This window comes from Perna viridis, chromosome 6, assembly GCF_037379345.1.
Source record: "Perna viridis isolate PV_CMFRI_1.1 ecotype Kerala chromosome 6, ASM3737934v1, whole genome shotgun sequence".
In the NCBI taxonomy this organism is placed as follows: domain Eukaryota; kingdom Metazoa; phylum Mollusca; class Bivalvia; order Mytilida; family Mytilidae; genus Perna; species Perna viridis.
Window position 1 is genome coordinate 18358458 of NC_142450.1, and position 14107 is coordinate 18372564.

Sequence of the window (14107 nt, forward strand, 5' to 3'; positions counted from 1 at the left end):
GTGAGTTCGTCATTTCTTCTCGTTTCATTCCCCCTTCCAAACTGATCCCGCAGTTGCTGTAATTTGTTTCTATTAGGAAACACTGTTTAGTGAAAAGTCTGTAGACTATTTTCTTCTGATCGTTACATTAGGTATAAGATGAACACTTTTAATCGGAAGTTTCTAGTAATGCGTTACGTGTAATGCGTGCATTGTTTAAAATGCTATTCTCCCCAAGAGTCGGGCAGTCAGTGAATCATTGTACACATTGCAAGTCTTACCATGAATTCTTATTCAAAATGATATCCAAAATGCAGACATGGCATTTATTTTATTTTTAAGTGTTAGAAATTTGAGGTATGAAATATATGAGAAAATAATTTCAGGAATGAATATATGAGAAAGAGATAATTCATTTCCCCCTATTATTCTAATTTAACTTTGAACTCGCTTTTCTGCATCCTTTGACACTTCTAAAATGAACCAACCTGTTTTATTCATATTAGTTCATTTAATTCAATCTCAATGTTTGAAAACAATTGTTTATTTCTTTATCAAATGAAATAATGCTTATGTTCTGTCATGCCTCAACAGAACAACTTTTCATCTTTCCCCTTTTTTGCTCACTCGTCACATTTTTTTGTCATTGAATGCCCATTTTATTGTTTTTTCCTTGCGAAACCACTGCAAATTATTCCATGTTTAATATGTACATATTCATCATATTAATCTAAAGGTAAAATCATTCTGTAATATTCAACAAGAAGTTTCAAGTTGTATTCAAATACATTGTAAAATGATCTGATTTTAATGAAAATTTGTATGCTGATTATTTATTTGCACAACAGACAAGGATCAGTGCCTAAAATATGAGAGTGACTACCCTGTTGATAGAGGTAACAATATATTGGTATAGTAAAGAGAAGGATGCTCTGTATTATATAATAACAACCTAATATTGGGGTTAAAAATTCTGCAAATTACTCTATGATATTGTAAAAATCATTTTCTGCACTTGCAAGCTTTAGCCTATAGTCTTATAGTCAGAGGTGAGTCAAAATTGAAAACAATGGTCTAAACCAGAAGAATGACTTCATTTCCTCCTGTCCTCGTTTGTCTACCCCGGACTTGATTTTTTATGAGCAACTCGGCGGGTGTTTCTAGAAAAGCAGAGGACGCTTACCCTACCGGTGCACCTGGTCCATGCTCCCAGTTTTTAGTGGAGTCCAAGTTGCTCATTTACTTTTGTTACTTTGTATGTATGATTTTAGTTACTTTATGTTCTTTGTTGTGTATGTCTGTTTTCCATGTCTGGTCTTTGTCCCTGGATTACATTCTTTTGATTACTGCTATAACCTTGGTTCCCTTGATTACTCTTTCATGACCATATAGTCCTTGAACATCCAAACAACTATATATTTTTATCTATAGGTACATGTATGCTGACTGGACTATAGGGCATGTTCCAGTGATTTCTAGTTTTTCTTTATACATTTAATAAATGGAAAGTTTTTAGGATGCTTACCCTATGAGTGCAGATGATCCATGCTCCCAGCTTTTAGTGGTCTGACATGTCCAAGTTGCTCATTTACTTTTGTTACTTTATATGTATTATTTTGGTTATTTTATGTTCTTTGTTAGGTCTGTTTTGTATGTCTAGTCTTTGTCCCTTTTTGTTCTTTTGATTCCTGCTAGAATCTTGGTTCCCTTGATTACTCTTTAGCATAAGGGGAAATAGGCTTTCTTCTTTTCCCCAGACCAGCCTCATAGGTATCTGCTTGTCATTTTAATTTTGTATTGATGACTACCATGGAAAAAAGTTTTTTTTACCTTTGTACATGTTATAATTTGACAAGGAAGTTAATCCTTGGTTTTTTTTATTTGAATAAGAACTAGCAATTCTACACTTGAAAAAGGCAATTACTGTCTGTAACCCAAACATCTTTTAACACATTGTTTTTGGCAGCTGAAGTCAAAATACAGGGACCAGAAGAATTTTGGGTTATTTGCAGAATTTATAATCCGATGTTGGAAACTCATAATTTCAACTAAACTTTGTAAACAAGTTTGTAGTAATAAAGATTAGCTAACTTTAAACAATGTTTATGCTAGATAGTAAGTTTGAATTAACATGATTCATAATTTAACTGACATAATATTTCTTCCTGTGTGTTTTTAGTACTGACTAACCTGAATGCTATTGTTAAAATATTAAATACATGACATGCACTAAGATTGTTAATTATGTAGTATAATGTTCTTTGTATTAACTCGATTGTTTGATTGTCTGCAATTCTGTTTGAAATTACAACTGAATGTTTTTATTTAGCCTTTTAAAGTATCAAAATTGCTCTCCACCATGCAACTTTAAATAATTCCCTACAGAGGAGTTCTATAGACTTTAACCCATTTTAAGCTGTTTAAAAAACTTCTGTTTCAGATAATAAATTATTCTTTTTTTATTCTTCCAAAACCAAAGAGTGGAGTTTAAATTCTTGTAGAATATTTCAGGATTTAACATTTCAACAATTGACTTGGGCCTTTTACATTTATTGTAAAGTTGATTTCTTGGTCCTGGGTTCATTTCCATGATAACCATTTATTGAGAGTGGAAATGTTTACCTTTTTATTGCCCCACAAATGATGAGGTTATACTTTTGTTTTTAAGTAGTACTCCAGCTAAAAACCATGCAAAATGTGATTCATGATTGGGAAGCCTACGTATTTTTAGTTTTTTTTATATTTTTTTAAAATGTTATAGTAAACAGAAAGTAACATGTGGTTTTTCATATGATTCTTGTTTTTAGAAAATAAAAATTACATATATTGTAATGTAGAATTCAAAATCAAGGGAGATAACTCTGTAAATGACAATAAATACAATATTAATTGTTGGATTTCCAATGCTGATTATCTCCCAAGAGCAGACAGATTGGAATGTATAATTATACATTTCATCATATAAACCCGTAAAACAATTCCGTAACAAAAATTAAAATGTATAGCCATATTTAGGATGTATCAAATTTTACAGACTTTGCATGATTCTTACAAAGACTACTAATGAAATAATTCAATCTCAGCAATGAATATGAGGTTAATGCTTTTTTAAAATTTTAATGTAAACAATTATTTTGGCAATAAAATTGGATGATGGGTTTCATACATGGAAGACCCAGAAATTATTTTAGTCGTCCTTACTGAATAATAAACCAAACCCACACTGGAGAATAAATGTTACAATTTCAATTAGAGTCCAACTAGTATGTTTAAGGAAAGTTTTCTTCTGATCAACACTATAAAAAATGAAATATATATATCAGGGGACTAACCAAAAAATTTTGTAGCAGTATTACTTACAAAGGCAAAAGCTCCGGATCCCTGTCCAGCAATTATATGTAAACACATAGAGTGATATTTGCCTTATTTCTACTGTTGCCCATTAAGGGAATCTCTAAACATCTTGTGTTTAACAAATAACAAAGACCCAATCAAGGAGCTTAATCAAGGCCTCCTTATACCAACATTGCATGTTTCAAGCAATTAAGATTTTAAAGATGGGTTTCTATGCAAGTGACAAGTAAAAAAAAAACAATCTTAATTTGATTTCCGCATCGCAGTAGCATTTATTGCATTTCTTAAATGTCAGGATACGCAGTTGAAGTGTTATGCCATAGATTTTTTTCCACTTTTTTTCTCTATTCCATGATTGTGTGATTAAAGCCTTTTGTTTTGTGGAATAGCTGGTATTAAAATTTACAGTTGTGCCTGACAGATTAATCAATACTTTACCATGTTTGAGCGTTTGATCATCTTTCAATACTAGTCCTGGTAAGAATGATGCAATAAATTTTCAGGGTATGAATAACCCTAGAATGTTATTTGTGAAAAGTCTGTTTATGTATATGTATAATAACACTCAAAATATTTCAGTAACATTTTATGCTTTTTTATGATGTAATTTTTTGGGTTTGGTATAATTTTAAAATTTGTTTTTGAAAAACAGTATTGTATGACTTAAATTTGTTCATGAAAGATGATTCTGCATGACTCTTAAAAAAGCTGATGCTTGTATTTAAATAATTTATCCCTTCTGAAATTGATACAACCCCTAAACTTGATCTTGGTATTTTAGGCACATATCTTGAAGATTTGTCATTTTAATCTGTTTAAAGTTTTTTTCTTCAAATGATTGAAATTTCTAAATTAAGAAATTGGAAGCAGGAAAGGGAATGGTATGAATTGAATACAAAAGTTCTAACTGTAGGCGTCTATAAATCTATAAAGATGATTTAGGTCAAGATATCCTTTTAAGAAGAAATTCTCTTTTTTTTTGCAGCTAAATAAGATTTAAGTGAAAAGTCGCCCTTCTATTCTATTTGTGGATAGTTACTTTCATGCCGATAAATTAAATTTTTAAAATTAAATGTCACCTTTTAGGAAAGTGAAATAGTTTTTTCCTAATAATAGTCTTTTTTTGCAGCTCAGCTTTATTAGATTTTTAGAATTAAATGTCGCCTTTTATGAAAGTGAAAGATTTTTTTCTAATAATAATCTTTTTTGCAGCTTTTATGATCTCTAAAGATAATTTAATTGTATATATGTTACTAATATAGCCTTCATTTCAGCTTAAACTGTTCATTATGGTGTAAAAATTGCCAAATGAAAAAGTTACTTGTCTGGTTTTTTTTAATCTTGAAAAGCTTATTATATTCTGCATATAGTACCTTTCATGTTAACTGTGGGATATAGTTAATGAGAAGCATGTTTAAAATAAATGGTATTGTTCTACCCAAGCCCTACCTCACAGAAGTATATGTTATGCATGCTCATTGGCTTAACATGAAAGGGTCTATTACAGTTATAGTGTTACTAGTCAGCGAAAAACTACCTTAATTGGAAAGGTAACATGATCATAAAATAATGGGAGTAGTCACATGATCAGCAAAAAAAATGGTGATGTTACATGACCTTCATAGCCAATGAAATTTGACAATTTCTCATGTGATCAGCATATACAGCTTATACAGTTTATGATAGAACTTGAAAAATGAATAAGATTTTCACCACAAATTATTTTTTTTTCTTTGTAGCATGTGAATGTGTGGTATTCCAAAGCCTTGGTGGTACAGAGGGTAGATTTCATTCCCCGAACTTTCCACAGTATTACAGTAAAGGAATAGAATGTATTCTCTTCACGTTTATTGGTGACTTAGGGGAGTTGATAGAAATTAAATTTACTGAGTTTGATATGTTGCATCCTTCTTATGATAGTTTGTAAGTACTGGTAAATATTTAGTCTAAGTCCAGGCCTGAGAATGGGGGTTCATATGGGTTACAACAACCTTAGTTGGAAGTAAAATAGGCATCAAAGTCTGTGTGAAAATGAGTTGGAATTTCAGAAAATATTGTCAAAATAAACCTCCTGCCTGTTTGTATATACACTACAAACAAGCAATGCTTTTTCAATCTACATAATATTATGCTAAATTTTCTGGAAACATTTGCCCTTTCTGTAATTAGATCTGCATTTTTAAAACAAATCATACATTTATCTCCCACTGAATTCAACCAAATCAAACCAAACCAAGGCCAATGACCCTAACAAAGTACCAATTTTATACATAATCTATATATATTTTACCTCTTATATGAAACAACCAAAGGATGATTTTAAACTATTAGATTAGTTATATGGTCTGTAAAGGTTTCTAGTGAACTGTGTGGATTTTTGACATACATGAATCACCTCTGGTGTCTGATTTTAATATAGGCTGCTACTTATTTCTTGGAGTGTGTTGGTTCATTGACAGCTATATTGTGCTAGCCCACTTTTTATCTGCTTGTATAATAACATAAGATTTCATGGACAAAGAAAGATAACTCTGTACTCAATATTTGTAGAATTTTTTCAAAATACTTTATTACCTAATCACAACGTAATTTTTACTGTGCATATCAATTTTATAAATGGTGTTTCATGAGTGAATGAAACATTTCTAGATATTATAGTATAGGCTACACCCACAATTACAGGATAACTTGAAATAAATTAATTTGAGATTAATACTGTAATCTGGTTGGTTAAAATAATTTTGTTATATCTCAATGGATAAAAAAAATATTGACACACCCGTATTCAATTAAATTCAGAGGTACTTTTTTCATGTTTAAAGATGAAAATATGTTTTAAAATTAATTTATAAGAATTGGCTATGATACAAATTTTGTCTTTTGAAAAATAACATAAATTTTCCATGTGCTTATTTTGTTTATTGCACTTTGCGCATCACAATTAAAATGATGCAGAGACTGCTCTGGCTTCCAAAATTCTGTCGCCAGAAAAATTGCCAGCTGCCAATTTTCTTAGCCAATTTTCAGAAATTAGAGCCAAAGATATGACAGTATTAAGTCCACTGATGAGTTATGTTTGTCAATTCATCAAAATAACCCCTTCATTCATAACATACATATACCCAAGATTCACTCTTGATGCATGTATACAGCAGGTTTTTAGTTCTAGTCTTAGTCAGGATCTAAAACAATTATTCACTTTTCACATACAAAATAATTAAGTACTACTCCAGAAACATATGTTTTATTTCCATCAAGGACTTTATATTACTATGCTCATTAAGTCCCTGATTTTAAACATGTTGACCTTTATCCTTTGTGGTTTAATTAAATTTATCTGAAATTATAATGATTTTTTTATCTATAGATTTTCAACAATTTTGATTCTGTTTTCTGGTGATAAAATTTCTAGCAAATTACCATGGACCATTAATTGTGTCCCTTTTCAATTATCTCTTGTACTCCTGCTTGATATCTGAATCATTATTACATAATGGCTCAGCGTTGGCTCAATATTATATTTAAATCTGATTGGATTGGCACCACCCATGAGGATATTGTGAGTCACGGTCACCTGGTCTAATTACCTATGATTGGCTTCAGTCGTAAATTGGTTATGGTAAATTAACTTTGACCAGGTGTCAACACAATTGTTTAATTTGACATGGAGAGAATATCCATTGCTAACTAACATTCTGTCAATATTAACATAAAAACCTAGGTGCCAATAAAATTGCCAACAGGATATTTTTGTCGCCAGATCAAATAAAAAATCGCAAATTGCGACATCGGCAAAGCCCAGCGGGATCCCTGAATGATGCCTTGATACAGATGGAATAAAAGATGAGACAAAATGTTGAATGTAATTACAACAGTTTCATTTTTTATGTTTCTTCGACATGTAGAAGCATAAACCAGCACACTGTCGCTTCATTGGAAATGTGTAATGGGCAACATTTTTACACATGGATGAAACAATTAAAAAAATAAACATTCAATTCTTAAATGAACATGTCCTTGTTTTAATTGATGTTACTTGTTTTTTGCCTTTGTTTAACATGCATCCTCGTAATTAAGAAACATACATGTATTTGTTGAAATTCAATTTCATAACTTTTTTTGCTCTTGAAATCAGCAAAAACAAATCATTTGAAAAAATCAGCAGAGGACGCTTACTCTACCAGTGCACCTGGTCCATGCTCCAAGTTTTTTAGTGGAGTTCAAGTTACTCATTTACTTTTGTCATTTGTATGTACATTGTATTAATTTGGTTATTTTATGTTCTTTGTTGTGTGTGTCTGTTTTCCATGTCTAATCTTTGTCTCTGGACTACATTATTTTGATTTCTGCTAGAATTTGGTGCCCTTGATTTCTCTTACTGTTTATGTCTGAAAATCACAATAAACTTGAACTAATTTGCTTTCATCACAAAAAAGAATATATTAGAATTTTAAACCACATAATATAATATCATTTTTTTTTTGTAGATGCACAGATTATTTAAAACTTTTCCTGTTCTTAGACCGTCCTGAAGTTAATGAAAATAGCAAGCATGACTATTCATTATGTGGAAACATGTCTAGTCTACCACAGAAAACATTTTATTCACAAGGACGGAGTTTAATAATGGAGTTTCATACCACAATTCCAACTCGACCATTCCATAGAGGGTTTACCGGTTTTAGGGGTTTCTTTAAATTTTTGAATGCAAGTAAGAAACTTATGGTTAATTAGTAATTGGGATTTGATAGGCTGACTATTTATGCCGATATTTTAAACTATAATGCGGCATAAATGGTCAACCTGTGATAAAACAATGATAAGATGGAGTTTCCTTGATTTAGTTCTTAAACATATCATCAACTTTATGTATGTAGCATTGATTTAAGCACTAGTGCTGAATTGGTTGGACAAATTGTAGTTTTTTATTTCTTTTGAAATAAAATTGTGATATTAACTTGTACTTTCCAACCATTGTCCATTTCTTGACTGTATACTCAAAATCTCTCTTCGTCTGTTCATCAGGGCAAATGAAAATTTGAATTGTCATTTATTTATAATTACTCTAAGCCCTGATGTTGTTCTAAAAATTTCTGTTGGACAATTCTAGGATCCTCATTCTGACAATATATCACAAATCTAGATATATTTTAGAAGAGATCTCCACAACTGTTTATCTATCAGAACTGGACATATTTTTTTGCAAATTCAAAATACTAGTTTATAGGCATTAAATTTCCTGGGTTTTTCGTAAAACCAAACAATTCATACTGGTATGTGAAAGTTGCATGGAGTGAAAAACTACCAATAATAATTAATAATTCCGATCAAAATAGCATTTGCCTCTTTCGTGCATTATGATTATGATTGGTTGTCCATTTTAGTACCTCGTCAGTTTTTACATCTATGTAAGTTCCAGGTACATTTGTGCAACGGCTACCATTGTTTTGACAAAGGATAGATCCGATGAAAGATGTCAAACTGTATTAACCCTTTTTACTTTGAATATTGAAATTGAGAACCGTGAGACGTTGTTGGTTGAATGCAGCCATTTGCAGTTTAAGATGTCGATTTCATAATGAGTCTACATGAATAATAAAAATGATGAATATAGTTCAGATAGTTTGAAATTGGAATTATTAGGATTAAACAGTGTTTTTTAGAATTTATGGATGTGTAAAATTGGACTAATCACTCACAAATATGTCAAAAAAGTCCTTCAAACTTATATTTGTTTCGTGAATGAATGTTCTGATTTTACACATTGATAAATTATGGAAAAACGGTGTTTAATCCTATAATATGTCTACATTTTGAGAGAAAGAAATGTTTTTGCAAATAAACAAAAAAGTATATAAATTTTATGTACCTTTCAATTTTGAGGAAACTTTTCATGGTATACTGCTGGCCCTCAGTTTTTATTGACAGAATAAAGCTTTCTTTGATTTTACACGTACTTGAACGTTTAGTTTTTGAGTTATAGGAATTTTTGCATTTAAAATAGCAGTGGTTTTTCAGTCCTCATGCTTTAACCGAAAATTGCTTTTAGGAAATGCAACAAACCTTATAGATATTCTTTGTATCCATTGGCATTTGTTCCCTTTTGCTTCCTGTACAATTTCGATTCTGCATTTTCTATTTTTGGCACTTATTTATAAAATTTTTTTTTTTTTTCAGTTTCATGCACTGTTTAACTGAAAAAACATGCTACAAAACTTCTTGGTATTCCTAGTCATAGGCTCCATCTTGTTTTCTATAAAATATCACTATCACTTTCAATTTTTGGCAATTTTTATAAAAGCAGGTGTTTTTTCTTTTTTTGTCCTTTTTAGCACTCTTAACTGAAAAATACTTTCAACCAATCTCAATGCCTGTCAGTCATCTATTGATTAAAAAGGTATGATAAATGGCTTTGTAGTGCTAGCAAAAATCGTCCCAAAATAAACAATGTAGGGTTATATAATGACATGTTCATTTGGTATATCAGCCGACATGTTTATCATGTGCTCATAGCACAGCTCTTTATCACAAATACCTGACTCTCACAGAATCCAGATTTTTTTAAACCCTGTATTTATTTAAAAAAAACAAAAACAAGAACAAACATGACAGCAGCATCTTGACTAAGTAAATAATGGCCAAGTACACATTATGGTAAGGGAGATAATCTATATTTATTCTAATTTGTTTTAGTGAAACCTGTTTCCCCTCCAGAAGTAATCATTCCCACAAGAGGCAAGAATTTGCATAATTTTCATTTTTTTATATTTTCTCTTTAAATATTTTCTTAATGCAGTTTCTGAATTTGCACATCTGTACTTTTTCCTAATGAACTCTATTTGAATATATATTTATATCACATCTATATATGTTCCTCTCAAAATTATCTTTGAAATTTACATTATTCATCTTAATATCTTTTTCATTCATTATTTAATGTGGTGAATTGTTTTGTTTTATATTTTCTTCTTTTATATGCACATTTGAGTGGACCAGTTAAAGAGGAAATGGATTCAATATATGTAGGACTCACAAATATGACAGGTTTTACAAATGTGCCTGGTTCCACAAACATGCCCGACTTCACAAACATGTCTGACAATATGTCACATAACCACAGACATGGACTTCGTTATTATGATAAACAAACAACATCAGAAGTTTAGTGGTGCAGCATGGTTACACCATTCCGTCAGCTTTATTATCTTCTCGGATGTAGGGTTATCTCGAAAAAAAACAACTTATTATGGTTCATTAGTTGTGTCTGCATTTAAGCAAAAGCTTTAAATTTTGGACTTTAAACTTTGAAGTTATCATGAATGCTGAATATGAGCCATGCATTATACTATCAAGAAAATCTCCAACAAGTATGTGAAATGAACATATTAAGGGATTTTGTTTGATATTAAATTGGACACGCTTATGAGAGTGGCCATATCATAGTGGGATGTAAGATGTTCTGCAATTTGTCGTCATAATATGATCTGACGTGCTTGTGAAATCTGCCCCCTTTGTGGAACCCAACATGTATCTGAGTCTTACATATCTACTGTTTAAAATCAGGAATTTAATTTTGGTGCCATTTTTAGTTCACCTGGATCAAAGATCCATTGGAGCTGTTGTCATTTTGTGTCTTTCATAGTCGTCTATCTTTATAACTTCTTTAAAAACTTTTTCCTCTGAAACCACTCAGTGGATTATTACTAATTTTTGTCATCTGCATCCTTAGGGCATTTTCTTAGAAAATTAGGCCAACTATGCTGATCTAGCATACAACATGTCCAACATTGCTATTTTTAGACCACAGGAATCAAGTCCCAAAGTTTTATATACATCTCAAAAACTGTAAGTGGAGCTGACAGATAGACGTGACGTTCCTTCTTTATCTTGAAGAGTTCTACAATGTAAACTGAAATTCTCTTTTTTCTTATGCTTTACGCTATCATTCCTCAAAATTATACATTTTGTTTGCAACATTATTGATACATGTGTAACAAGTTTGGTCAATGTGTGTTTCTTTCACTCCTCTTGTTTCATAAGGCTGAATTTGAATCTACATGTGCTGTTTTTTTTTCTGAATTCAGGGATCTTGGTAACACAAGACTTGTAATCATGTGAATTACTTATGAGTCCTTAAAGATATTCCTTACTGTAGGATTTCGTTTTAACCACACAGTGCTCCATCTGAGTGAACTTTGGGCCTTTGTCTTGCTATTGTCACCCCCCCTCCCCCCCCCACGTCAATTAAAGTACTTTCATTTAATATATAATGTCTTGTTTAATATCTTATCAATCTGTATTGCGTGGGAAATTATGTTCATTTTTTTATAAAGCAAAATGAGTGTGTTATTTTGTCTGTGTATTAAAATATATTTATTTTTACACTATTATAATTTTTTTTCTAACTGCATTACAAAATAAAAGTATTTCTTAAAATTTTTAGATGATCACATTTATTATTAGCATTTTGTTACTCTCTATCTTCAGTGTCAGTCTTTGTAAAAATTAGGCAGTGGGTGAAACATGGTATAGAGAAACCCACAGTTTTGAAAGTTTAATTTGACTATTTACACTATCAGAATCAAGGAAAAAAAGACAAGACTTTCCATGTCATGTTGGTGCATTGAGTTATAATTTTATTGAAATGTACTGAAAATGCACATTTCAGTGGCAGATAAATCATTTTTTTAACATTCTATTGAACAATTTCTGAGCTAATCCAATGATGCAGAGATCTGATTAAGGTTTTCTTTCAAATAAAAAAAAGCATACTGGAGTAAAATCATATTGTCTGATCGGTGGGGTTTTGACATGCATTTTTGCAATTTTGCCTGATTCTAACAAACACTTACACTTAATTATCTTGCATTAAGAAAAGGCATCAAAACAACTTATGATACTGAAAGTGAATTCCTCCATTCTTTAAACATTGCTTGATATATCCCTTTGATTTTTTTCTAGATTTTAATGTATTTCTTTAATCATATAATTATATGCTAAGCCTAGCTAAAGGCTCATTTTCAAAAAGTAATATTATGGTATATACCATTGACTAACCCTAACCCTAAGAAATATTATGGTATATACCATTGACTAACCCGAACTCTAAGTAATATTATGGTATATTCCATTGACTAACCCGAACCTTAAGTAATATTATGGTATATATCATTGACTAACCTTTGTTGGTTGGATTGTATGTCCATTTTATATGATAAATCAAAAATGCTTTAAAAGATCTTGACTATTTTATGATGGAATGTTTTTTTTCTGAATGGAAGGAAATAATTTTTTATTTGTTTTGTAATATTTGATTTCATAGAAGTGGCAGTTTTAGTGGTCTGAAGGTTAGAGTATCTACTTTGGTTGGATATGTTAATATATTTTTTACAAAATTTCAGTAAAAGTGAGCAAATGATAACCCTATCCCTCCCCCCTTTTTTTTAATCTGCCTTTGCCACTGCCAATGAGTTATTGACAAAAAAAGGAGATAGGCATATCGTAGGCATCTTATTATTGACTGAAGTTAGGCATACCAATAATTGTAATGAGAGACATCCAACATTCAAATTTCATAAGTTCCTAGAGTAGAGTCATCAAAATATGGTCGAGAGTGCTGAAGTTCCAAAAGATGGATCATAATGAAGAGTTCATTATTTTAAATTGATAACTTTTATCGTTTTGCTTGTGTAGATTTCCTCAGTGTTTTCTTAGTGTTAGGCCAAGAAAAAATATGTCTGTTTAAGGTAACTTTGAATAAAAAATAGAGTAGGTAGGTACGTAACGTCTTTTTTTTCTAGTTAATTCATTTAGCGATTTATATGGGACGATTTCTTGATTTTAATACTGCTCACCTGAAAAATGATACATTAATGGCATTTCATAAATATAATACCAATAAAATGTGCTAGGGTTAGCAGAAAAAAAAAGGTTAGGTAGGATTACCTTAAACAGACAAGTTTTTTCTCAGTTCTTATTTGGATCAATGCATTATTTTGATTTTACGAATATCAAACAGAAATTAATTTGTTTTCACAAGTGATTGAGTTTTGCTTACATCCTGATCAATGAAAAACTGCAGAAAATTTCCACAAATTTTCTAATAGGGTCCTTTATGAAGAAATACCGGATTGGGAGAGTGGTAATGATAATGAAAATAAACCTAGAAATAAAATAATATCATGAATCACGAAAATAAGTATGTAAAAAAAAAATGTGTACAGTTAATCAAAATATGCAGTCTTTATTTATACACATAAACTATGCACATACTTGATATGATTTTTTTTTGTACCCCATTTCCAATCAAAGCTGTAAGGAATTTGTTACTTTCAGTTAAAATCAATCTTTTATGACTTGATAAAGATTAGTATACAATGTGTGACATGAAGTAGCTAGGTACTATATGATACCCTCCGTTAGTTGTGTAGGGTAAGAGACATAACTCTTGAAATCAGTGATATGTTTGTATCCTATTCAATTTCACCAAAGCCTATCAAGCTTTCATTCGAAACAAAATGAAATCAATCCAAGTTACTTTGGTGCTTATATGAGATTGGTGTAAAATGCTGAATACAAACGTTCCAATGATTTGTAAGAGTTGTGTCCCTTACCATAGGTCTACCTCCTTAAGATATGAAAAGATCTTTTCATACTTAGTATACTTAGTGAGTATTATGATAAATGTATATAGATCAAGTTTAAATTTCAGTTTGATCTTATTATTTAAACAAAAGTAATGGCCATTCATGTTGTATTTACCTCCAAAATTTAT

The 14107-nt window shown here is 30.7% G+C and overlaps 1 protein-coding gene across 8 annotated transcripts in view; it reads left to right on the forward strand.

Moving 5' to 3' along the window:
• The window catches only part of LOC148613927 (suppressor of lurcher protein 1-like), a 189477-nt gene that overhangs the window by 108106 nt on the left and 67264 nt on the right, over nt 1–14107 (forward strand). For 5 of the 8 annotated variants that reach the window (XM_088587632.1, XM_088587636.1, XM_088587633.1 and 2 more), the window contains 3 exons: nt 828–875; nt 5073–5256; nt 7821–8044. In XM_088587632.1, the coding sequence (XP_088443758.1) occupies nt 828–875; nt 5073–5256; nt 7821–8044 (456 nt within the window). The remainder of the gene's footprint in view (nt 1–827; nt 876–5072; nt 5257–7820; nt 8045–14107) is intronic. The other 3 variants (XM_088587637.1, XM_088587639.1, XM_088587638.1) reach the window with 1 other exon arrangement.